This window comes from Monomorium pharaonis, chromosome 5, assembly GCF_013373865.1.
Source record: "Monomorium pharaonis isolate MP-MQ-018 chromosome 5, ASM1337386v2, whole genome shotgun sequence".
Taxonomy (NCBI): Eukaryota; Metazoa; Arthropoda; class Insecta; order Hymenoptera; family Formicidae; genus Monomorium; species Monomorium pharaonis.
In genome coordinates, this window is record NC_050471.1 from 24,790,940 (window position 1) to 24,814,415 (window position 23,476).

Consider the following 23,476-nt stretch of genomic DNA (forward strand, 5'->3'; position numbering starts at 1 on the left):
ATCGAATACATAATTTAAATTATTAGAATTTGATATTAAACTATACTTGTCAGAATAGTCCTGCGTTTCCACTGATCCTCCGGACTACCTCTTGCCTTGCCCTCCTTAGTAAATGGTGTTTCGAACATGAAGCAAGACACATTGTGATTCTGCTCAAATTCGGTCTGTCGTACTTCCAACTCAAACTTCTCGAAGTACGGTGTGACATGCGTTACTTGAATGTACGCTATCTTGGGATCCAGTTCGCTTATGTCGACAGGTACAGAATCCATTATTATTTTAACATTCTCAGATCCAAATTTCTCGCTATACAAACGCAATAGACGTTCTGATATTTCAGATAGCGATGTCACTTTGGGTTCCTTATAGATGTATTCTTGACCGTTCTCTTCCTCGAAATATGCCTAAATAATAATACATGTTTTATAATATATTATTTCACTCATTTTCAGATTATAAATTTGGTGTGTGTGTGTGTGTGTGTGTGTGTGTGTGTGTGTGTGTGTGCGCGCGCGCGTGTGTCTGTGTGCATGTGTGTGTGAAAAACTAAGTATCATACATGGTGTCTATCCACAAATAAGAGAAAATTTTAATAATTCTAGATGATAAGGATAACAAAATCAAAAATAAAATTGCAGTTTAAGGTTTTGTTCTTTAATTATAAATACTTAAATATTCAGAACATTAATAATTCATTAAAAGTGCCTAGCCTAAAACATGTGAATATTTACTATTATTTTACTATCTAATAAAGTATATTATACTATTTAGAAAAAAGCCTACGCTGAAATTTCGTTAACCTCATTTTTAAATATTAAATATTAATTTTAAATATTTAAAGATTGATCTAAAGTGTCTAAAGCGTGAATATTTAAACATTTATAATTAAAAAAATAAAACCTTAATCGACTTGTAATTTTGTTATTCTTGATTTTATTTTATCATAGAATTGCTCTTTAAATTTTCTCTCGCCTGTTGCCTATATGTCAATTTTTTTTATATAAATATGTTTTCGACACATGATGAACGTATCTTACCATTCCAAAGAATGCTACCCTATAGAATCTCCCAAGCAATCTTTTTCCAGTTCGTGTTACCTCCACAATTTTATTACAGGCTTGTGCCAAATGTGAGTAACAGTTAGCCAAGGCTTCGTAATTTCTTCTCTTTTCGTATATAGGAACTATTAAGCGATACAAATGCCCAAGCAATTCAAAGCGCTCAGCTTTTTCTAACGTATCAGCACAAACTTCCAATTGCTCAAGAAGTAAACTTTCATTATAATGAATATCTTGAATGCCTGAAACAAGATCAATATTTTTTGCATCTATTCTCAGTGTATATGTGTACATGTAACGATAAAAACAACACAGACGATAAACGCAATGCAATAAATTCATAAAACAAACATACAAATCTCACCAGCATCGAGTTTGAGATTACGTTCGTCCTTCGATATGTTCACAGAGATTTGATCGAAAGCTTCTGCGCCCCACGAATGAACTTTCCGCAATTTTAAATATTCAGCCATCAATGCTGCAATATGCAGTTGGCAACAAGCAGCCTTAAGAATGAAAAATGTGCGGTATTAAAATATTAGTTATTATATTAGAGATAAATAATTATCAGTAAAAACCTTGTGTAATATATTTTTAATTACAAATGTACCTTTCTACACATATTACCGTTCAAAAATTTCAGCATGCTTAAAAGTTTTTCTTGCATGTCATATTTAAATTTTTAATTTATTTTTATTTTATTTTATATATGTATATACACACACGTAAAATACAGAAAATATAGAAATAAAAAGACAAATTTTAAATTTCTCTTTCTCCACACGCATGCACGCACGCACACACGCGCGCGCACACATAAAATCTTTAAAAAAATTTTTTTACGATTTTTTTTTCAAGACACTTTTTTAGCGTAAAAAATCTGAGTATTCAAACTTGAGCAAAAATATATGTATGTATACGTGTGTATCTTGTTTTTAAAATAAATTTGTAAAAATAATTAAATACCTCAGAGAAATTGCCATCTCTGGCGTGATTCCTAGCCATCGTCTCTAACCAGGTGTGCCTTAATTCGGGTGTGCTGGCGTAAGAGTTAGCCAAACTGTGTTGCAAATCAACCAGCATCTCAGGATCGTTATTATGCTCTCGCATTTGTGCGGTTGCCATTAAAACCGTTCGTATTCTCTTATTGAGATCCTTTACTTCAACTGGAAAACCTGTGCCCTTCATGACTTTATCAGAAGAAGCATAGCTATTGATTAATGACAGCGATTCTTGAAATCGTGAATTGTTCAGACCAATTACGTTCCCCAACATTTGAGAGACTGAAATTATTACCTACACGAAACAAATGGTAACAAATGTTTAAGCTTGTAAAATTCGGTTAAAAATAATGACAATATAAATATAAAAATAATATAATGACAAGATAAATATCATCAAACAAATTACAAGACCAATTGCAACTGTCTGAAATCAATATGATTCTCTTTGTAAATAATATTAAATAAAAAAAAACAAAAGATATATTCTTATATATTGGCTCAATTTGAAGTTTAAGAGGAGTTAAACAATCCATCAAATATGTCCCTATAAAAAATACAAACAATTTTGTCCAAACCATTTTTCTATATATTTTGCCGTTTCATTGATTATTGCTTTTGAATCAAATATAAGCGTTATCTTTGACAAATCGTTTCACATATTAAAGGGATTATAAAACAAATTAAATTTCTTAATTAGACAATACCTGAATTGATTTTACCTTGACTATAGAAATGTAGTCAAAGGATTTTACAAAGAAATAGAAAAGGTGGGAGAAAGAAAGGATGATAGGAATAATTGCAAATTCTTTTACACGATTAAAAAACGCATATAAATAAAGAGAGCAAAGGTCAATTTCAAAGCTAATAACAAAAGTTTTAATTTTTTAATAAATATTAAGTACATATTAAAATACATTAATATCCTTAAAAATGTATTCATTATTAGTATGAAATTATTGTTCTCTTCATTTTTATGTTATAATTGTATAAAAAAATCTTGCAATTTTATAAAGCCAATTCAAAAATATTTTAAAATTACATATAAAATTTTCAGATATATTATGGTTTTTAAGTTTTCCTAAACATTTCTAAAGTACAGTATCGTTCTTTCACATTTTCATGGACTAAGCTTGTTTTGTATTATAAAATTTTTATATTAAAAAAATGTTATGAGTCAATGCTGAAAATTGATAATAAAATAATTTTTCAATTATTTTTCATTATTCATGAAATCGTTCAATCTGTAATGCGTTACCATTATTATCTATACTTCAATTATAAAGAGAAAAAGATTTTTACATTTGTAAAGGCAATTAGAAGATTATATATCGAAAAATTGATCATGTTTGATCAGTAAAAAGAAAACTTTAACCATGTCCTTAAATATCATAATATTTAAAAATGTTGCTTAGATTTTTGGGTTTAAGTAATGATATATTTGAAGGAAAATCGAATCAGAAAATTCTGGACAGTTGTGATCAGTCCCTCTTTAGAGATTGTATTCTAAACAAGAATATAGTACCTGCAAGTGTACTCTAGTCAATCCTTTTCGACTGGTAAACTCAAAATTACTTCGCATGAGCAAATATAGCAAAGCGCAGGACTCCTGTCGTATGGAACTCAATTTGCTGTTACAGCAACGCAGCAACTCGTAACACAAGCGTCCGCAAAGCATAGCGTTGCCTAAAAAAAAAAAAAAAAAAAAAATATATATATATATATATATATATTTATTTATATATGCGCGCGCGCGCGCGCGCGTGTGTGTGTGTGTGTGTGTGTGTGTGTGTGTGTGTGTGTGTGTGTGGTATTTCAAATGTGTGCACGTTTACATATGTTTATCATATGTTCTCCATTATTGGAGATCAATTATGCTCTCTGTTTTACAAGTAAAACTCAATTCTTAAAATCTAAAAATTAATAATTACCTTGGAAAAGCGCGATGGAATAATTGTTCAAAAAAGCTCGGAGGCCAGCGAAAACATGACGTAATAAAGTTTCGGATTGACCGACTTGAAGGAATGACAAATAAATGTTGAAAAATTTTTGCATAACTGCGTTCTCGCCTTCATTCGCCAAGAGAACATCCTGCAGAAAAATATATGTATCACTGCAACTTCTAGCCAGGTTTACATTAGTAAATTTGGATCAAAGATACCCGTATGCATTTTATGTATATTTACGTTTGTATTTTATTTTAATTTATATTTTAGTATATAAATTAATGGTTTCTTAATTTTCTTTCCTTTATTTTAAACATGTTTTTGTTTATTAAGATTTTGTTACCTAATGTTCATATCCACCAATATAAATTAACTTTGATCTCGGTTCAACTTACACTTTATCTCAATCTAATTCTAAAAATTAGAAAATATTGTTTAGTTTGTGCGTGCGTGCGTGTGTGCGTGCGCGCGCGCGCGCGCGCGCGCGTGTGTGTGTGTGTGTGTGTGTATTTAACAATATATTTCAAAATTATTATAGGTCAAAGTTAATCTACCTTAGTAGAAATAGATATAAACTGGTCAAATAATCTTTAGCGATTATGCCACTGCGGTATACATAATTATTTTAGACATAAACAATTACCAATTAATATATTTTAAGCAAGATAAATAGTAACCAGTTAAAAAGTTACATAATAAAAATTAAAATCAATTTTTAATTTAGTTAATTTCATATACATTTTTTAAATTTCAGTTATTTTGAAATTATATAAACTTTTATTAATTTTTTCCTCAGTTAAAAATTTATCTATATATAAGAAAAAATGCATTCTCATATAGAAACATTTCTTTGTTACTTCGTATAAACCTAATTTACAAATAAAATCTTACGTTTATTTGATGGTATATTTGATGATATATGTTAAATGTGTCATTTAAATAATTTTCAGAATTTACATTTTCTAATTTAATACAAATAATGCTTGTCAAAATTAACTTTCAATTTAACTTAATTTGCTATTTTTGAAATAATCATCGTCAAAATGTTTAAAATATTTTAATTAGAATAAATGTACATAGAGACAATTAAAATTATCATTTTAATCATTAAATTATCATTATTGTATTCATTATTGTACTTATTGTATTCACATAGTTTATAAAACTCCAATATTTCTATTACTTTTGCATCAATCTAACGTCATTACCTTAAAATGAATACAAAAGAGACCCAAGCAATCAAGCGCAATCAAACCAACTTCCGTTGCCATATTTGCCTCCAATAGAGCTTGATAAACTTTGCCGCTATCATTGTCAACTAAATTCTCTCTGGTAACTATATTATGAGGTTGCAACGTGCTGGTAGCGGGACTTTCAGTGGTAAAATCTGGTGGAGCCATTCTAGCGGGTAAAGTCATTGCCTTGACAGTGCGAGGCTTCCCAATATTGTTCGCAGCATTCGCGGCTATTTGTCTCTTACCGATATACTTGAAATGATGCAAACTCATTCTAAAAGTAGAAAAAACTAAATTATTCATATAAAATCTAGGAATGTATCAATACATTTAATCATACAATGCCATTTGTACATGTAAGATATGTAAGATAAATTTTTCTCAATAACAGACAATATTTCTCACTATAAGTATTCCTCTACTTATAAATTTTAAGACTAGCACTAAAAATAACCAGTAAATTATAATAAAATTGATTAAACTCTGTTACTTATATAATATAAAACTAATAATATATCAGATTTAACAATATGTATAATAGCGTAATTATTTTGATAACACATAATTTGGTATACTTAACGCTATTTGACTTACGATCAATTCGACTGAACTCTTGGAACGTGAACTTGTCATAAGCAGAGGAATACTCGGATTTACTGTATCATCAGTATACTTACTCGATCACTGAAAAGAAACTCAGTATTTCTGTATCATTGCATTGATGCCACCAGGCGATTACCTGATGATCACCCAGGTATTTGACAATGAATAGGAAACAAAGTAGTATGTCTTTCACTTCCGATGGCTGCAACTTATCGCATCTGGGCGACGACTGCGTCACACTCATGGTACGCGAATGTCTATTTTTTTCACCTGTTCCATTTTCCGGCAATTCTCTAACAATAGTGGTCTCTTGAGAAATGTTAGACTGGGACGCATTAGACACCGTTGACGTATCAGATTCGACGCTAGTGCAAGAATATCCATTTACCAATCCTTGACCCGCAATGGCGGCAAAGTAAGTAGAATCTCGCAGATGCATAGATGATCTTACAGGCGACTGAGTGTCCAGATGAAGAGTCAATCTGTAATTTTGAAACTTCTCGTTGACTTTTATTTATTACATTATCTCTATATGTATGTATATCGTATACTTTATTAATATACTGGCATACGCAATACGTGGCATATACCTGTGAATGGATTTAGGTGTACCCACAGTCGTGGAATTGGCGAGAGTATCTTTTGTAGTCAAAAACGAGCTGCTGGTTGATACTCTGCTAGTGGCGTTGTGTTTGATCTCTATCTTGATCTCGTTCTCCTCTACTGACTGCAGTCGGTGCAAATTCTCCAATACAATGCCAAGCCATGGTATGTAAATCGATGCTATCCTGCTCAGTTGACCCTGAAATAAAGATACAAAACATGAAGAACCGATATAGTTTTAAATAAATTTTGAGAAGAAAATAGATCTTTTCTCATTTTTTCTTAAAGTACAATTCATTAATTCTTTAAAATATTGTACATATTACATCTGTTGAAAATAAAAAAAAATTAATTCGATTTCATTGCACCTTTACACCATAATATTTTAGATCGCTGGTTCATTACCGAAAAAAAACCTTAGGAAACATTACAAAATTTACAAGTTTGTAAAAAAAGTACAAATTTGTAAATTTCTTTCAAAAGTTAAAAGTAATAAGACATTTAATATTAATTACAACATATTTCTTTAGCATGTTACATATAGTTATAATATTAAAAAAAAATATAACATAAAAATATAACCTTTGTAATTCTAATTGCGCATTTCTCACAACTCGTACTAGAAAAGTAATTTGTTAAAATGTTTCAAAGCTGGATTCATATTTAACATTCAAAAATTTATAAGAAATAATCGATCTCATTAGGTGTGTTCAGCAGATGGAATAGATCAGTGAACTCTCAATGATACACTTGATGAATATGATAGGTTCTTGCCTTTAGTTTCGCTGGATTTAGAAACAAAAACCAATCACAGTAAAGAATCAGTGAGCGCTCACTTATTCGCTCCGACAGCTAAACATGTCCATTCTAGTGTTAAAAAAAATTCATTTTTTGTTGAACTGTATAATCATAAACATTTAAGAATCTTACCTTATTCTGATACCTATCATCCAACTCGTGTTTCGCCATTAGATCTCGTAGAGTACCGATGGCAACCTTGCGGATTTGTACGATCTCATTGAGAGAAGTCCTAACTTCTTGCATCAGAAGACCAGCCAGGAAATGGTGTTTACAAAATTCCTCCGTGAGACAATATTCATTCATTAGATCTGTCATTAAGAAAGCATTTCAGTTTTATCTGTTTTTAATTTATACTCTGTTTATGTAATATAATTATAAGATAATAATGATGTTATTAGTGCATATAAAAACAAAAAATATGCAAAGTTACTACACTAGTTATGAACACAAATAAAAACAACTTAAACAAAATAATTACATTTTTAAATAAAAATGTTATATTTTAATCAAATATATATAAAGATTCCGAAGAATTCTAAAAAATATCAATTAATTTACAATATATTATTTTAAAGACTTATTATTTTAATATTTTTTAAAAATAATTATTTACTAGTGATTGTTCAACTAATACAGTAATCTTAAAGATTTCAGTACATAATCCTGAAAATATAAATATATAGGAACATGTATATTTGTTACTCTCTAAAAACTTTAATTTTTAAATCAACAATACTTTCAAACTGATTATAACTTAAAATATTGGCTATATATTACTACAAAAAAAATACATAACGGATATTTGTTATAAATAAAAAGGTACACATAATACACATATATGTGTATAAATCTAATTATATAAACGTACCATCACATTCTGGTTCACTCTCATTGTCATTGTCAGTATCTTTTAAACACGCGAAACGATTAAATTATAGTTAAGTTAGTTAATTTTTATCATAATCCTTATATATATATTAATAACAAGAGAATTTACCTCTGGAAGCAAGCCGCGACTGCATCATCGGCAAATTGAATGATACATAGTGCTCGTGAGAGCAAATAATTTGTAGAAATGTAAACTTGAAATCATGTAGCGTGCGTTGATCGCCAGGCGAAAAGTTGTCCAGGTAAGAATTGATGAGACGAAATACAAAACCACGGTCCATGAATGTGAGACATCGCTGTATGTGTCGTAATAATCAAAATTAAAATAGTTATAAAAATAAAGTTATAAAGATGTACGTTGTATGTATTATATATTTTTATAAAATTATGTACCTTTAAAAATTGTGCAAGACTTTTATTTAATTCGTGTGTCTCTACAGGCATCTCTTTGTATTTGGTCATTAAGTATGGCATGATCACATCTAGTAACATCTTGATTTTCTCATGATAATCTTTGGAAAATCGTTCGTTTCTATGCATCTGAAAAATAAATTACATAATCTTCATAAAAAAACAGATTACTAAATACAAAACACTTCAAAAGATAAATCAATATCTAATAAATATATAAAATAACTAGTATAAAAATTAACGAATATTAAAGAGGATGCTAAACTGCTCATCAAACTTGATCGAGGTTGATAATGTAGAGACATTTGTACACATTAGTAACAAAATTTTGTACGTATTTCTCTTATATATTTGGAAATCCTTTTCCAGAATTGAAGTTTATGTACTAATATCAGTTTAATTGAATTTCACACCAAAAATTAAAAAAAAATTTTCAGATTGCTCTTTTTAGACACGAAATTTTCTGGCTAGAAAATCTTTTTTATTAGAACGTCTACGCTCAATCTGAAAGCGTAGCATTGTTCCTAAATGTTCACTCGTATTGGGCCCAGGCTTGATTTATGCGTACAAGATCCAAAATTTTTACATCAGACACATTTTGTTACAAGTCAACGCTACATTATCGACCCCGATCAAGTTTGAGGAGCAGTCCTTAAGTACAAATAATCTTACTTTATTGATATACATAGATGCTAATAGTTGTTGAGTTTCAAGATCTTAAAGTAATCTTGATGAGCTTACCTTTATCCTGCCAGTACTCAACAGATATTGCGCCATACTTTTGATCATTATTTCGAAGAAGAAACTTGAATGATGCATAAACTTGTTCACCACCAGAAAATCGGTATTGCTAGGTTGTAGTAAAATTGGCAAATGCTTCGCCAGTTGCTCGTGAACAGCAACATTACCATTTCGGATAAGAGGCAGCACGAAAACGAACTAAAATCAGAAAACTAGAATAGAGTCAGACCAACCGCAAAATAAACTCTATTTTAAAATTCTAAGGATATTTATATTCTAACAAGAAATTGTAAGAATAAGTAGTAGAATAGAAGTATCCACTTACGACTCTCGACTTATGAATTTTCGGACTTATAATCAATATTCTAATTAACTAATAATAAATTTACAGAGTTTCACAAACTTATGTGAACTAAAGCCTATTTAAAAAAAAAAAATATTGACCTATCTAGTTTTAGAAAATATGAAAGAGAGAAGAGAGAATAAATTTAGTTTTTATTACATGAGTGTAGAAAGTCGTCTTTTTCGTGTACCTTTTTCGTTCAGAAAATCACCGATTTTCCACAGAACAGTTTTCTCATACAAATAGTTCATTATTTCATCGTATATCATCCTCTCAATAAATGGCGTAAAAATATTTTGCACAATTTTTATGCATTTATGAATAAAAAAATCTGTCGTAAGTAGATGTCTATATTTATCCTATTCCAGATCTTACCTTGATATACGATTGCAAAATTTCCTTTCGCCCGGCTTCGTGCACCATATTTATAAAATGTATTAAGACCCTAATCACGTACAATCCGATTTCTTGGCTAGTATTGCACGTCAACAACATAAACAATTGATTTAGTATAGTTGGAAGAAATGTGATAATGGTGACTAGTTGAACCGCGTGTGCCGCTTTCAGAATTTTGCACGTCTCTGAATCCGAGGGCATCGCTGAAGGTTTTGTATCCAGTATGCGTTCTGCATGGATAAACAAATTGTGTAGATGAAGGTCTCGTGTAAACACTGTCGAAATTAATTGAAAAGACACTGTAAAGATTGGTCGTTGAGAATCGATCCAAGTAATATCCGGGCCTGCATTCTACAAATATATATATAAATTATTACCATGTCAATCTAACTACATGAATATGTGACAATACCAATAATTGATCTTACTCTTACCCCTTTTCCTAGTCCAAGGGGTTGTATGGAAAGATATCCTGACGGCAAATGCGTTGCTACAGGCAACACTTGGATATTTGATTCTATATCTACATTTAGTCTACAAAATAGTGTACAAATTATAAACATTTTTTTATTATTTTTATTTATTTCTATCATCTAAATTATATATGTGTGTATGTATGTATGTATGTATGTATGATGTGTGTATGTATGTATGTATGTATGTATGTATGTATGTATGTATGTATGTGTGTAGGTATGTATATATATATATATATATATATATATATATATATATATGTATGTATGTATGTATGTATGTATGTATGTATAATAAGTACAATTTGAAATTTTTAATAAATTTTTTAATACAAAATAGAATTAAATTTATTTAAACTCTAGTGTGAATAGAAAGTTTGCTGAGATTAATATAGAAACATAATATAGAAACAAAAAAAATTGATAATGTAATCAAAATTGTAATTTATTTTATTCAAAAAAGTATTCAAAAATGTAGTAGCAATAAGTAATTCTAAACATTTGTACCAATATTTTCTATAAATAATCATTTTTAGCATATATGTATATTTTGTGGTGACAAAAGAGACAATATCAAAAAGAAAAATAATATTACTATTTGAAATTCTACTATTTTCAAATTTGTACTAAAATATTTTGTGATATCATGTTCAAAATTGTGTATTCTTACACAAAAAGAAGAGCTTTTAAAGCAACTTTGATACAATAAGACCATCGATATATAGAATGTACTGATGATTGCAGTGGAAAGAAAAGTAAAACGTGTAGAGTGAGAAGCAAATAAGTTAAGTTTACTTTCATTTCGTTTTAGTAAAGAGATGAAACATCTAATTAATGTAGTAGTTTTGAAAAGAGATGGAACATGATCCCTTATCTGTCTCTCACTCTATACACCTTGCTTACTTTTCCACTGCAACCGATCCATTTTATGTTAACTGACAAAAACAAATTGTCTAGTGTTCTTAATTTTCTAGAAAAAGAAATTAAAAAAATTGTTTCTTTAAAAAAACCAAAAACGACTATAATAATGAGATATGGTAATAAGTACTTTAAATTTTCCTGAAAAATAAAAATCGAGAAAAATCCGATTTTCCCATTAAAAAAAAAACACTAAAGAAACTATTATAATGACAACAGATTTTATTAATAAATTACATATTTATTAAAGCTCTTAAATGTAAAAGAAGGCTTAAAAATCTTAAAACCACTTGTCATCCATAGAGAATAGTAAAGACGATCATCTTTAAAAAGCCAATAGAAAAAATATTTTGGGTGATTTCTTAAAGTTTCCGAAAATTTTTCTGGACAAAGAACACTATTGACATCACAAACGTGATTAGAATTATCAAATTCAAACTTCGAAAAATTTATGTTTAAAATTGTCCCATATTCCAAGTTGTACTTTACCATACTGCAAAATATGCTAACAGAAATGTGAAATTTTTGTAATTACTATCTTACCTTCCTTTATGCAATAAAGGTGCCCATGCATAGCCAACACAATTTTCAACACCATTCTCTTTCTTCTTATTTATGTCGCAGCTTATGTGATAAAAGGAGAATAATATATGATGCTTCGAATGTAATTTCGTGGGAAGCTTAATCTTGATTTCTTCATACCAAGAAGGCACTGCATTGTGATGTAATACCGCGCACGATGCTCGTAAGCATAGCAATGGCAAACCCGGTCTCCCATAAATCACCTATTAGAATGAGCAGAAAGAAAATACAGACTATTTAAATTCTTCAATTATTAAATAAGTTAATTTTTTCACATACTCGCAAAGGCTTGACATTTTCCCCATCGTCATCGCGGAGCTCTACAATGCACGCTATGTTCCTAGCTCGTGTAAACATCTTTTGACTGTCGAAGTTGAGTGTCTGTGGATACACGTACAGATGATTGATATATGTCGTATATGGATGCACATCCTTCTCGGAAGTGCTCTCAAACTCGGCGATCTCAATTGTTGGCTCCGCCGTTGGTGGAATCGGAAATGGCTTTAACGGCACTAGGCACGTCGACAATGTATCTAGAAATCGTATTTTATGTATCGTATACCTGCAATCGTTCGAAACTACAATTTCTGTTTTCGTACTAATAAGGATCATTAAAGACCATTCTACTTATTGCAAAAATTCTATTGAATTATTTAGAATTGAGCTAAAAAAGTTGAATACTTCTTGAATATTGATACTACATCTTTAATAGCGAATTCAGTTGCAGTAGTGTGCAAACTTTTCCGGTGCCACATATTCGAATTACCCCAGGGCAATCAAATTGGTGCGTAATATTATAATAAAAAATATATAATAGAACTAATTATACTTAATATAAACATACTTAATATTTATTACTATTTCGCCTCAGTGCCACACTAACTTAATATTATATTAAAATTGATCTGGCTTATACTACACGGAAATAATTCTGCACTCGCACTGTGTCGCAGCAGCATCAGAGTAGTATCAGTGCATGTGTACGCCGAATTCGCTATAAATCATTGTTGTTTCTTTAAAACTTATTTTTAAGTTTTCAGTTTTATTTCAAAAAAATTTATATCTTTAAAGTATTGTAAAACATTGTGTGTGCGCGTGTGTGATATGAATCAGTCTACAAAATTTAAAACTTTTGTAACGATATAGTATAATTTGCTTACGCACTTTCAGGAATGTCCATGATTGACTCTATTTTAATTTTCAGCCAACCAGGTATCACAGTCAATTTGCTAAGCTTCTCAGGCCTGTAAACAACATTTTGCTGATATAATGTTTAATAGCATATGTATGTTGAACTCTATATTACATACATTTTTTTAATCATATTGATTTATTATCATACATACTTTCTGTACTCGGAAAGAAGTTTCAGCAGCTCCTCATCTTTTATTTTGTTACTCTCTTGCCTGTATATCGCTGGGAAATCCGAAGACGTATCTAGTTCGTTACTATATAATCTAAACAGTGGCCTTGCAGCCCATGCAAATGGCATTCTATAATTTCCCAGTCTGAAAAAAAATTGTTTTATATAATCAAACTTATTAAAAGTAAATTTAATAAGTGTCAAAATATTCTAGATATATATTTTTATTAATCAAGAAAAAAATTTAATTTGTATAAACGTAGATCTAGGAACTAATTTCAAGATTATATAAATTTTATTTTTTTAAATAAAATTATGATTTTTTATGAGATTTGTCTGTTTATTCTACATATAAAAGCATTACAATAGAATTATATAAAAAATAGTTTACCAGATATTTTGTACTTTATTCTGACTATATCTTGACATAAAATTAATTGCTTCATTTTCAAGATATTGTTTTATAATAAAAATTTTCCTAATAATTTTCTCAAAAACTGAGCGTTTTTAGCCCCATGTTCATATATTTTTCAAACATTTGATAGTATACGTCCATAAAATATTTAATACTTATTTACGCCCTGTATAATCATCTTCTTAAAACAATGTTTTCTTAAAATATTAGATTTTATATCGATATTATACAAAAAAAGTATATTTACAAGATTTTTACTCAAATTTTATAAAAGAATGAGCATTCTCAGATTTTCCAAAAACTTTATTTACAATTCCAGATATAAAATTAAAGAATTTTTTATGTAGCTTCAATAAACTTATTTTTTACACTTAGATAAATTTATTAAAAAATTTTAAATATTAAATATAAAAATAAATATAAGAATAAACTGAAATATAATATGAATTAAATGACTCAAAGAAATGGATCAAAGAAATAATTTTATTAGAAAGATAGAATTTAAATTTTAAAGATTCCAAAAATTTCTCAGATTTCAATAAACTTCTATAAAAATCCATAATTTTCAAATATAAAAAAGAAATTTCCTGAAAATTTCAGATTAAAAAAAAATTTTTTTTAGTAATAAATACTCTGGTTTATAGACTTTTACCTTTGGCAACATGCTCGAATTTGTTTATGCACTTTCAAGCCCAATCTTGGATCCTTGGTAGCTCTCAAATATGGCTCTGAAGTCTGATATATGTTTCCTTGAAGCAACTTATCTATCCTTACGACGAGAAATATATCTGGATGAGGATTATTAATGTTGAATATGGCCTGCAACAGTAATCCATCGCGTATTCTTTTATTTATAGATTCTTATTCTATTAATAAATTCATAATAAAGTAATTAATATACATAAATAATTAAGGAAATTTTCTACTTTATTATGTTGTTTTTTTTTTTAAAGTTTCACACAATTATTTTTAAAAAAATGGTTAGGTATTTTAAAAAATTACTTCTTATTCTTTCGTATTTAAATACATGTAATAACAAATTAAATACCTGTTTTGGATATTTTATCCAATCTGAAGGAACGTTTTTTAATTCCCCAGGAAGAGTAATATCATCCGTTTCTGTTGTAATTCCTGCAGGACTAAGTTCTCTCGTCATATCTCGCACTATTTCATGATTAACATCAAAGTGAAAATTCTCTGTGAGTTTTCTGCCGTTCCTCGCGTCAAAAAGACTCAACACCGTATGATAAGGTTCCACTTGACAAAGAGATTCCTTTTCGTCGATAGGCGCTTGTAGTCTAAACTTAAGACTTTCGCACTTGACAAGAATTCTATGACCGAATTGTTCCTTGTAAGGATCCACATTATCGACAGATTGTCCTATGTGCGTTTTGGCATGAAGTATGTAAGGATATACGCTGAACAGTCTTTTTCTGTTCTCTCTCCTTGCTAAAGCGATACTGGTGTCAGTCTCCCTAGAATATTTTATTAGTTGTGGATTCATGCTCTGCTCGAGACCTTTAAGTGTACCATAAACCTAAAATCAAAAACATTAAATCCACTTTGACATTTACTTTTTATTGTTTATCTCGATATAAAATTGTCTTTAAATAAGCTATTAAATAATTAATCATTTAAAAAAGCTTAAACTAATACGATAAATTTGTGACAATATGTATTGTATTACCTGCACAGGTTGCGGCGATGGTGGAGGTGTATTACAGGTTCTCTCTAGCGATGCAGCACGCTTTTCTTCCTGCTGTTTGTAATGTTGTAAAACTGAACTGAGCTTCAACAACCAATCTTGCATGTCAGCCTCGTTGTCAGCAGCCAAAGTGTAAGATTTGTGTGTGTCGCTCATCCGTAATTCGAAACAATACTTTCCACGCTTTGGATTTCTAATAACCTCTGTACAAAAGTCCATCACTATCGTTAGTTTCGCTTCGCCTTTCCTTTCATCCTTGAAAAACTCGAGTATGTAAGTGCCGTCGACCTCCTGCCTAAGGTGGCAGAAACGTCTCTTGAACGATTTCGATCCAATATGAGCGAACATTCTGTCTGTACTACCAATCTCGGGCCCTTTCATCAAATAACCTTCCTTCGTTATACCATCGTTCTTCATTAGGTCCTACGAAAATATATACATAGACGATCATATTTAGCCTACAATATGCAGTTGAAGTATAGTAGCCAAAGTAATATTAAACAATCTTATTAATTTAAAGCATCACCAGTATTACAATTGCACAAATCTTAAGACATTACCTCGTCTACTTGATCCACTTCTGTATCGATTTCATACACCTCATCTTTCAGATCATCTGCTTTCGATATTCTGGAAATATTTTATAAAATAATAATGTCTACAAAATAACAGATAACTTCCAGAACAATAATAAGATAAATTTTCATTTTTTATGGGATTTCTTATTAAACGATTTGAGCAACAAAATTCGGATTAGATTAGAATAAATTATATAACATGAATAGTACTAAATTGACTAAAAATGTGTGAACTTGTGATGGTACAGGATCCACTTTGATGAGGATGGTTTCTATTTCTAATTAAGAATTATTTTATTTATAGTCCAGAACATGAAGAAAGAGAAAGTAGCTTATTTTCAGAATTAAAGAACAACTTATTGCACATATTCTTCTACACTTTCACACATATATTTGTATATATTTAGTAAATATGTACAAACTTTAATATGGCTAAATATTTAATAGTTTATGTGATATAAATTTAAAAATAAAATGTAAGAAAAACATATGCCAATAGTTGACATAACTAAAACAAACAATTTAAAATGACTTCGTTTTTATGTGTAAGTACATCTATGATCTAAAATAAATAGAAAATATTGTCAATTGTTAAAATGGCACGTTAAAAAAAATTCTTGCTTAATTCTTCATTTATTTTTTAACAAAATTTTTTAATTTAACATCTATACAAAAATAATTAAGACATCATAACAATCCTTTTAAGTTTATGTGACAGACATGTGTAAAAGTGTAGAAAAATACATGTATCCAAGTTTCTTTTAAAAAATTCCCCAAAATAAACTCCTCGCACTATAGATTGCAAATATTAAACTTGCGTACTTTGGCAATTCTAGATAACTCCCGCTGTATGCCGCATATTTGTAATGTACAAGATTCCAATTAGATACATAACTGGACAGGCATTCCTTCGTCAAAAGATTTTCAGCATCTTCCTCACATTCTGTAATGTATTGCGCTGTCGGTACCATACTGCGATATCTCCTTGGCAGAACTACTTGCTATTGGAAAATGTACACTTAACAATACAATCATGTATTTAATATATTACTAATAAAAATTTAATAATTATAATTATTCTATTAAAAAATAGATTTCATGTTCAACAAAATATTTTTTAGATGGTTCTCCAGTTTTTTTTCACATAATATAAAAAATTAATCAAAATTTAAAAATAAGTTTATGATTAATACATATATATATTTAGATATTTCTAAAATTTTGAAAATTGTTTGACCATATAATTTTACCTAAACTTAAAATATAACTTTCAAAAATCTTATGGAAGAGTTTTAAATAATTTAATTGCAGACAAAATATAATTTCAAAATTTTTAAAAATTCCTTATAAAAAAAATAGAACACATAAAAAACATTTTGAATTAAAAAATAAAAGTTTTATTATATCATCTTTGTATAAGAGTATGTTAATAAACAATTTTTTTAAATATGATATCAAACCAGTAAAAATGGCAATGCTTATTACTATATTTAAATCATCATGAATAACTTTTTCAACATTTTCTACATTAATATTATTAAAAAAATATTTTTTATTTTAACAAATCATTTTTATTGTTTAAATTTATTAACAATATGTATTAATTATTATTTTAAAGTTGGCAATGGCAAAAGCTTTTTTGTTAAAAGATACAAATAAAAAATGACCAAATAGCTACCTTCTGCTATTTTATACTAGAAAACTTTCTTGTACGTTTATATTAAATTAAAGCTATATTATGTATGTGTATTTTTCATTTACTTTACAATTTTATCTTGTATTCTATTATTGCGCTTTCTTTGTTCGCTTATCTACAAATGGAAGTACGTTGTTGGCAACATGCTGATATAGATAAGCAGCAGCACGAAAGTGGCAACTTACGGAAATATCATCTTGGGGGTATAGCAGCAGCTCACGCTGAGGATCATTTTGCAACAGCGTCTTATTCTTCAGCACAAAGCTCTCGAAGTCAATGGGTTCAACCAAGTGTGGTTTATTCTGCAAAAAAAAAGACAGAAAAAAGAATTTTGAGATTGTCGCAAGCAGACAGAAAGCCGCAACGCTTCAGGCATTTTACGAAACAATTCTATTCTTGAAATTCTTGAAATCACGTATTCGACTAAAAGCAATGAGAATTTCCACGATGCCTGCGATGTTGATACTCCAACGACGCAGGGAACCACAAAATCTCGAGTCAATCCACCCAACAATTGTTTACATCCCGTGTTCGTTGGTATACACGCTTGACAATCCAAGCCACACCGCGTCACGCGTACTAAACGCAGACGACGTTTCTCACCTGCACCGTGCTTTCGCGGACGACCTGGGACACGGTCTCCCGCAGTTGCGCCGCCATGCCGGGTTTCCCCAGGCCGCGCGTGAACTTCCTTTCGCTCATCCTCGTCAACGCCGTGCGACGCCGATCGGGCGTCGCTGCCGCCGCCACGTCGGTACCGTCGTCTGTTGCCGCCACACCGTCGGCCGCCGCGTCAGGCCGCATCGGTCACCGTGGCCGGCCACCAGGCCGGGGTACAATCAGCCGAGACATATCAATAACAACCGCCCCGATCACGACCACCACCTCATTACAATCGACCAGGATCGCGCGACCAACTCCCTCGGTCGGCCATCAGGCCATCACCAATCGCGTCGCGTCCCGCTGCTGTGTCGCGCCAATTCCACGCGGTGGAGACGGGGTCTCCCTCTTTTTTCTTTCTTTCTTTCCTTCTTTCCACCCGTCTCAAAGCGCCGGAGCTTGCGTGGTGCCGGTGGAGCTTGCGCGTGCTTGTACCACGCGCCCAACACACGCACTTGTCTCACGCTGATCGATGCGACGCGTCGAAAACTGGAGCTGGAGGCTGGAGCCTGGAGCGCGTCAACAGTAAACAAGTATAACGCCACGCATATACGAAATCGCGAGTATGTGTGTGCGATAACAAAATCGGCTCGTGCGAAATGAAATTCACATTTTCCCGCGAAGTTCTCACGCGACAGCGAGGTTAATGGCGATTCTCGGTTCGATTGAGAGGAGATTCTCGAAAACGGTGGCCGCGCGACTCGCCTGAGTACCGTACGAAAGGTCGAGGAACAGAGAACTTCGCGAAAGAAACTTTGCAAACGAAGATTTATTAATAGATATCTGTCAACGAATTTGTGTCGATAGTTACCGAGAGCTTTTGTCGATTATTTTATCGACGGTTGTCAAAAGAGGTTTCATCGATAGTATTGAAGTGGAATCTCGAGTGATAAGCTGCACTAGTGCTGTGCACATTGGCTACGTAGTTCATGTGCATAATTTTCAAGGTCCAGAGGGCGTATCGCGTTCGAGGATCACCATTACCAATTTACCACCACTTAAAATCGGGCGGACCGGGCCGTATGAGTCGTGTCGTCTTTTGCAGCCTTCTCTGCTTTCAACTTATTAGATTTATCGGCCTTTCTCACTCTACGCGTTCGACTCGACTTCTCCAGTTCTCCCCTTCTACCGCCATCAGCGATCTATAGTGACTGGAGTTGACTGGAGTTGACTGCAGTGAAGCTTACGTTGTACATTGATTTGGCGTCGATCGAATTTGCATTTAATCGGTCAATTTAAGTGATTTTTTTACGGAAACATGACAACGGCGGCAAGACCAACTTTCGAGCCTGCCAGAGGAGGACAAGGACGGGGCGAGAAAGACTTGAGCGCGATCTCAAAACAATACAGCAGTAGGGATTTGCCATCGCACACGAAGCTCAAGTACAGGTAAGTACATACGATCAAAAATTCAACGTAAATCTGAAAATTGCTATCAATTTTCCGTAACCGTCGACAACTGTGCGTTAACTTTTGCATATCGATATACAAAATAGCATTTTCACGCCTGTTCTCTTTCTGTTTATATTGATGAAAACCATTTTGAGGTTATGACAACCAAAAGTTTAATGATCTCTAAACTTATTTCTTTTCTCCTTTTTACCTCTTCAAAGATGAACGTATATTCTTTTATCTCTGATTTAAAGATAATACAAATACAAATAAAAACAATTGTAAATAGTTGCATTCAGTGGATTCAACAGTTTAGCAATATTAATAGATTTTCTGCTAAATACCACTTGTAATTTTTTAGTTCTAAAAATAAAAATTAATCATGTTTGATTGTTACTATTTGATTGCTATTGAGTCCACTGCTGTATGCAACTATTGAATCAAGCATGCAGCATCGACAAAGTATCTTTAAAAGACTGATGATCTTTATGTGATTGTCAAAATTTGAACAGTTAACTGATAAAGTATTTTTTTATAAATAGATTTAAATCTGCTTACTTGCTTGTATTTTCGAATCTCTTATTACTTCAAAAAGTAAAAATATTACTTTCAAGTAGATTCAAGTGTTGATGAAATAAGTTTGAACTCTCTGAGTTTTTGAAAAATAAAAGTGTTATATTTTTAAGTAAATTCTAATCTGAATAATATATATAAATTTTTTATAAGTACTTTACTAGAAATTTTATTTTTACAGTTTTATTCTTAGAGTTCGAATACTATTTCAAAGATTCAATTCTTTACAATATTAATTATAAATACATTTAAAATCCTTATACCTACTTATTTCTAAAATTCAAAGTAAGTAGATAATACTACTGTCTACTTATTTTTGTAGTCAGTTACTTTGTAAATATTATAATGTATGAAATAATATTTCTTATGAATGTATTACTTGAATACTAGAAAATAAAATTTGATTATTGAATTTGAATAGAATTTTTAAGTGCATATTGAATTTAATTCCATTACTAGATGACATTAATTCTAGTATTTTTTTATCTATTTGTCATGGATACATATATCCCTAATATAATATAATTTGAATGTATATTTATGTAGTATTATTGAATGTATATTATTCAAAACTCTCTATATATCACATTGTATTGAATCTTTGTAGAATAATAGATACGAAAATATGCACTTTTGCAGTAGTGCATGTATATAATTATTGTATTGTAAATATTGTGGCATCCAGCAAATTTCGTCAGTATTATATAATATTGTTTACTTCTTGCATTACATTTATAAATATGGCACTATCGCATTCAGACAAAATAATAAAGAACATGGATTAAATACAATATTAATTTTAACAAATAGTACTAATGAATGAACAACAGTTTTTTGCTGATCTCTATATATCTCTACAAATCGACAGCTCATTATCTCATAGATATATTAAACAGATCTTTGCTTATCACTATTGACCTATTTGAAGTATTGATTTTCTATATATTTAATTTAATTAGAATACACAGTCACACATTTCTTATTCAAATTTACATAGCTTAGATAATGGAAATGTTATTTGTGCTTTTGAAATATAATAAAAATGGATGAAATACTAATGAATTCAGTACTGCATTGTTCACACATTTTTATTATTGGTTGAAGTAGACGATAATGCTTATAGTTTTCAGTTATCACTCAGTTCCATTTAATTATCATGTAAAGGATGCACTTTGCACAACTCTTATAAACTTTAATTGTTGATGAAATAGTTGAACCGTAATATGTCATAATTCTTAATTCATTGATCAAAAGTCTCTATGGGTACAAAATTAGAAAATAATTAGATTTTTACTACAAAATAAAGTTTTGAGTTTTTTTTATTAAAAAAAAATAATTTCTAAACTGTTATATATGTATATAAGAATTTCAAGGAAAAAAAATTGTACATAGAGAATGTTTTGTGACATTCATTTTGATGTTTCTCGGCAGAGAGCATGGTCAAGGGACAGTCGAAGAATTGCGAAACCGGGACTTCAGAAAGGAATTGGAGGAAAAAGAACGGACAGAGAAGGATAAAGGATCAGGTCGTCGCGCCATTGAACCTTCTAGGGAATCGACTGCATCTAGTACAAAGAGGCAGAAGTTAGATCAGGTTCCTGCAGCCAGTTTAGATGCGGATGATCCACTTGATGAAGATGAATCGGATTCTGACAGTGATGAAGATGACACTGCTGCGCTCTTGGCCGAACTTCAGAGAATTAAGAAGGAACGAGCAGCAGATCAAGCTAAGAAAGTAAGTTGGGCTATCAATTCAGAGATGTACGTCTACACAAGATTTAACATTGCAAATTCTTTGCGAAAAAAAAAAGAGATTTTGTTTATTCTAATTTAAGGATCTCTTACTTTCTTTGTTTAATACTTAAATTTTATTTAAAAATAATGTAAAATAGCATCGTCATTTTAAGTCATATTTTAAAAACACATGGTTATTGTATCTTGAAAACAACTCGATCAACTTGCAATTTTACACATTTTCTATGTTACACTAACTAATTTTTAAACTTGCCGTTGGATTTTTTATGATACTTAATTTTTTGTTGTAGCTAAAAAACAAACAAAATTTGTAGTGAAAAATCACTATGTCGATTATGACTTGCTGTTATTTTGTTCAAATATTTTGAACATTCAAAACATGTCACACTCCAGATCTATGTTTTAACTTTATGAAGCTTTGCCATTTGCCTTCCATTTTATTTTCTGATAAGTCACCTATGGGAACAATGTTATTGTATAAACACCGTTTTTAAAGTGATTTAGGAATATTTAAATAGCGACACTTTATGTTTTAATAAATTTTTAAATAAAGAAAAATTGTAATTTTTACAATAACACGATTTCCATAATTTTCCATTTTTTTTACAAAAATTTCCAAAATCTCTATTTTAATGTTGATTCGTCTGTACAGGCATAAAAAAACTTTCTAACTTTGTTTTTCACATGTATCCTTTGTGTAAAAAAGATAAAGTAAAATATCTTATATTTTGCAGGAAATGGAGAAACGTCAGGAAGAAGAAAGAATTCGTATGGAAAATATTCTTTCAGGAAATCCTCTGTTGAATTATTCTTCACAGGGCGGAAGAGTGGATATGAAGGTACGAAGACGATGGGACGACGACGTCGTTTTCAAAAATTGTGCGCGCTCCGAACCGAAGAAGAAACATGATGTTTTCATCAACGATTCCTTGCGAAGTGAATTCCATCGCAAATTTATGGAGAAATATGTTAAGTAATTTATTAATTATGAATATTAGTGTTGTAAATAATTTTTTAATACATATACATATTATCGAATAAAAGTACATTTCCTCTTTTACGTCACATCATTTACGTAAATTGGTGATCCTAGGCTGACAAAATTGTTCGGAAAAATTACATGGATCTTTTGTTAAGTTTGATAAAATGGTATGGAATAAAAAAAACAAATTCTAATTATCACAATAATGGCAAAATTATTTAAATTGAGCTTTGAAATAATTCTTCATTTACTCTATTCTCTCTCTCTGAATTTAGTTCCGTGTAACTTCTGCCTGTCCTCAAATTTGAAAATCTTGAGTGAGAAGAAATTCCATTTTTGAGATAACCGTTCGCTT

The 23,476-nt window shown here is 30.6% G+C and overlaps 2 protein-coding genes across 6 annotated transcripts in view; one reads left to right on the forward strand and one right to left on the reverse strand.

Annotated features, from left to right (window-relative positions):
- The window catches only part of LOC105831629 (dedicator of cytokinesis protein 9), a 23,503-nt gene extending 4,317 nt beyond the window's left edge, over positions 1 to 19,186 (reverse strand). The window contains exons 1-27 of one of the 5 annotated variants that reach the window (XM_036287389.1): positions 18,363 to 19,186; positions 17,945 to 18,061; positions 16,886 to 17,064; positions 16,046 to 16,115; positions 15,468 to 15,908; positions 14,829 to 15,317; positions 14,433 to 14,599; positions 13,349 to 13,510; positions 13,167 to 13,246; positions 12,282 to 12,535; positions 11,964 to 12,205; positions 10,461 to 10,560; positions 10,006 to 10,377; positions 9,288 to 9,485; positions 8,529 to 8,675; positions 8,245 to 8,431; positions 8,116 to 8,154; positions 7,377 to 7,555; positions 6,434 to 6,645; positions 5,918 to 6,325; positions 5,214 to 5,514; positions 3,991 to 4,150; positions 3,585 to 3,745; positions 2,025 to 2,354; positions 1,423 to 1,564; positions 1,038 to 1,300; positions 47 to 404 (exon numbers count right to left, since the gene is read on the reverse strand). In XM_036287389.1, coding sequence (XP_036143282.1) covers positions 47 to 404; positions 1,038 to 1,300; positions 1,423 to 1,564; positions 2,025 to 2,354; positions 3,585 to 3,745; positions 3,991 to 4,150; positions 5,214 to 5,514; positions 5,918 to 6,325; positions 6,434 to 6,645; positions 7,377 to 7,555; positions 8,116 to 8,154; positions 8,245 to 8,431; positions 8,529 to 8,675; positions 9,288 to 9,485; positions 10,006 to 10,377; positions 10,461 to 10,560; positions 11,964 to 12,205; positions 12,282 to 12,535; positions 13,167 to 13,246; positions 13,349 to 13,510; positions 14,433 to 14,599; positions 14,829 to 15,317; positions 15,468 to 15,908; positions 16,046 to 16,115; positions 16,886 to 17,064; positions 17,945 to 18,061; positions 18,363 to 18,563 — 5,959 coding nt within the window. In that variant the 5' untranslated portion in view covers positions 18,564 to 19,186. Of the gene's footprint in view, positions 1 to 46; positions 405 to 1,037; positions 1,301 to 1,413; positions 1,565 to 2,024; positions 2,355 to 3,584; positions 3,746 to 3,990; positions 4,151 to 5,213; positions 5,515 to 5,917; positions 6,326 to 6,433; positions 6,646 to 7,376; positions 7,556 to 8,115; positions 8,155 to 8,244; positions 8,432 to 8,528; positions 8,676 to 9,287; positions 9,486 to 10,005; positions 10,378 to 10,454; positions 10,561 to 11,963; positions 12,206 to 12,281; positions 12,536 to 13,166; positions 13,247 to 13,348; positions 13,511 to 14,432; positions 14,600 to 14,828; positions 15,318 to 15,467; positions 15,909 to 16,045; positions 16,116 to 16,885; positions 17,065 to 17,944; positions 18,062 to 18,362 lie in introns of all 5 variants that reach the window. The other 4 variants (XM_036287385.1, XM_036287386.1, XM_036287387.1 and 1 more) reach the window with 4 other exon arrangements.
- A 241-nt stretch (positions 19,187 to 19,427) lies between these two features.
- LOC105831630 (protein CWC15 homolog B) lies at positions 19,428 to 23,204 on the forward strand. Its single transcript, XM_012671884.3, has 3 exons — positions 19,428 to 19,808; positions 21,816 to 22,119; positions 22,874 to 23,204. Exons 1-3 carry the CDS (start codon positions 19,678 to 19,680, stop codon positions 23,114 to 23,116), a joined length of 678 nt encoding a protein of 225 aa, XP_012527338.1. The 5' UTR covers positions 19,428 to 19,677; the 3' UTR covers positions 23,117 to 23,204.
- The last annotated feature ends 272 nt before the right edge of the window (positions 23,205 to 23,476 follow it).

Bases quoted from the DNA above. Each gene is read 5' to 3' on its own strand.
- LOC105831630 (XM_012671884.3), top strand. From the start codon at position 19,678: ATGACAACGGCGGCAAGACCAACTTTCGAGCCTGCCAGAGGAGGACAA. The intron at 19,809-21,815 runs GTAAGTACATAC...GTTTCTCGGCAG, and splicing joins CACACGAAGCTCAAGTACAG to AGAGCATGGTCAAGGGACAG. The intron at 22,120-22,873 runs GTAAGTTGGGCT...TATATTTTGCAG, and splicing joins CAGCAGATCAAGCTAAGAAA to GAAATGGAGAAACGTCAGGA.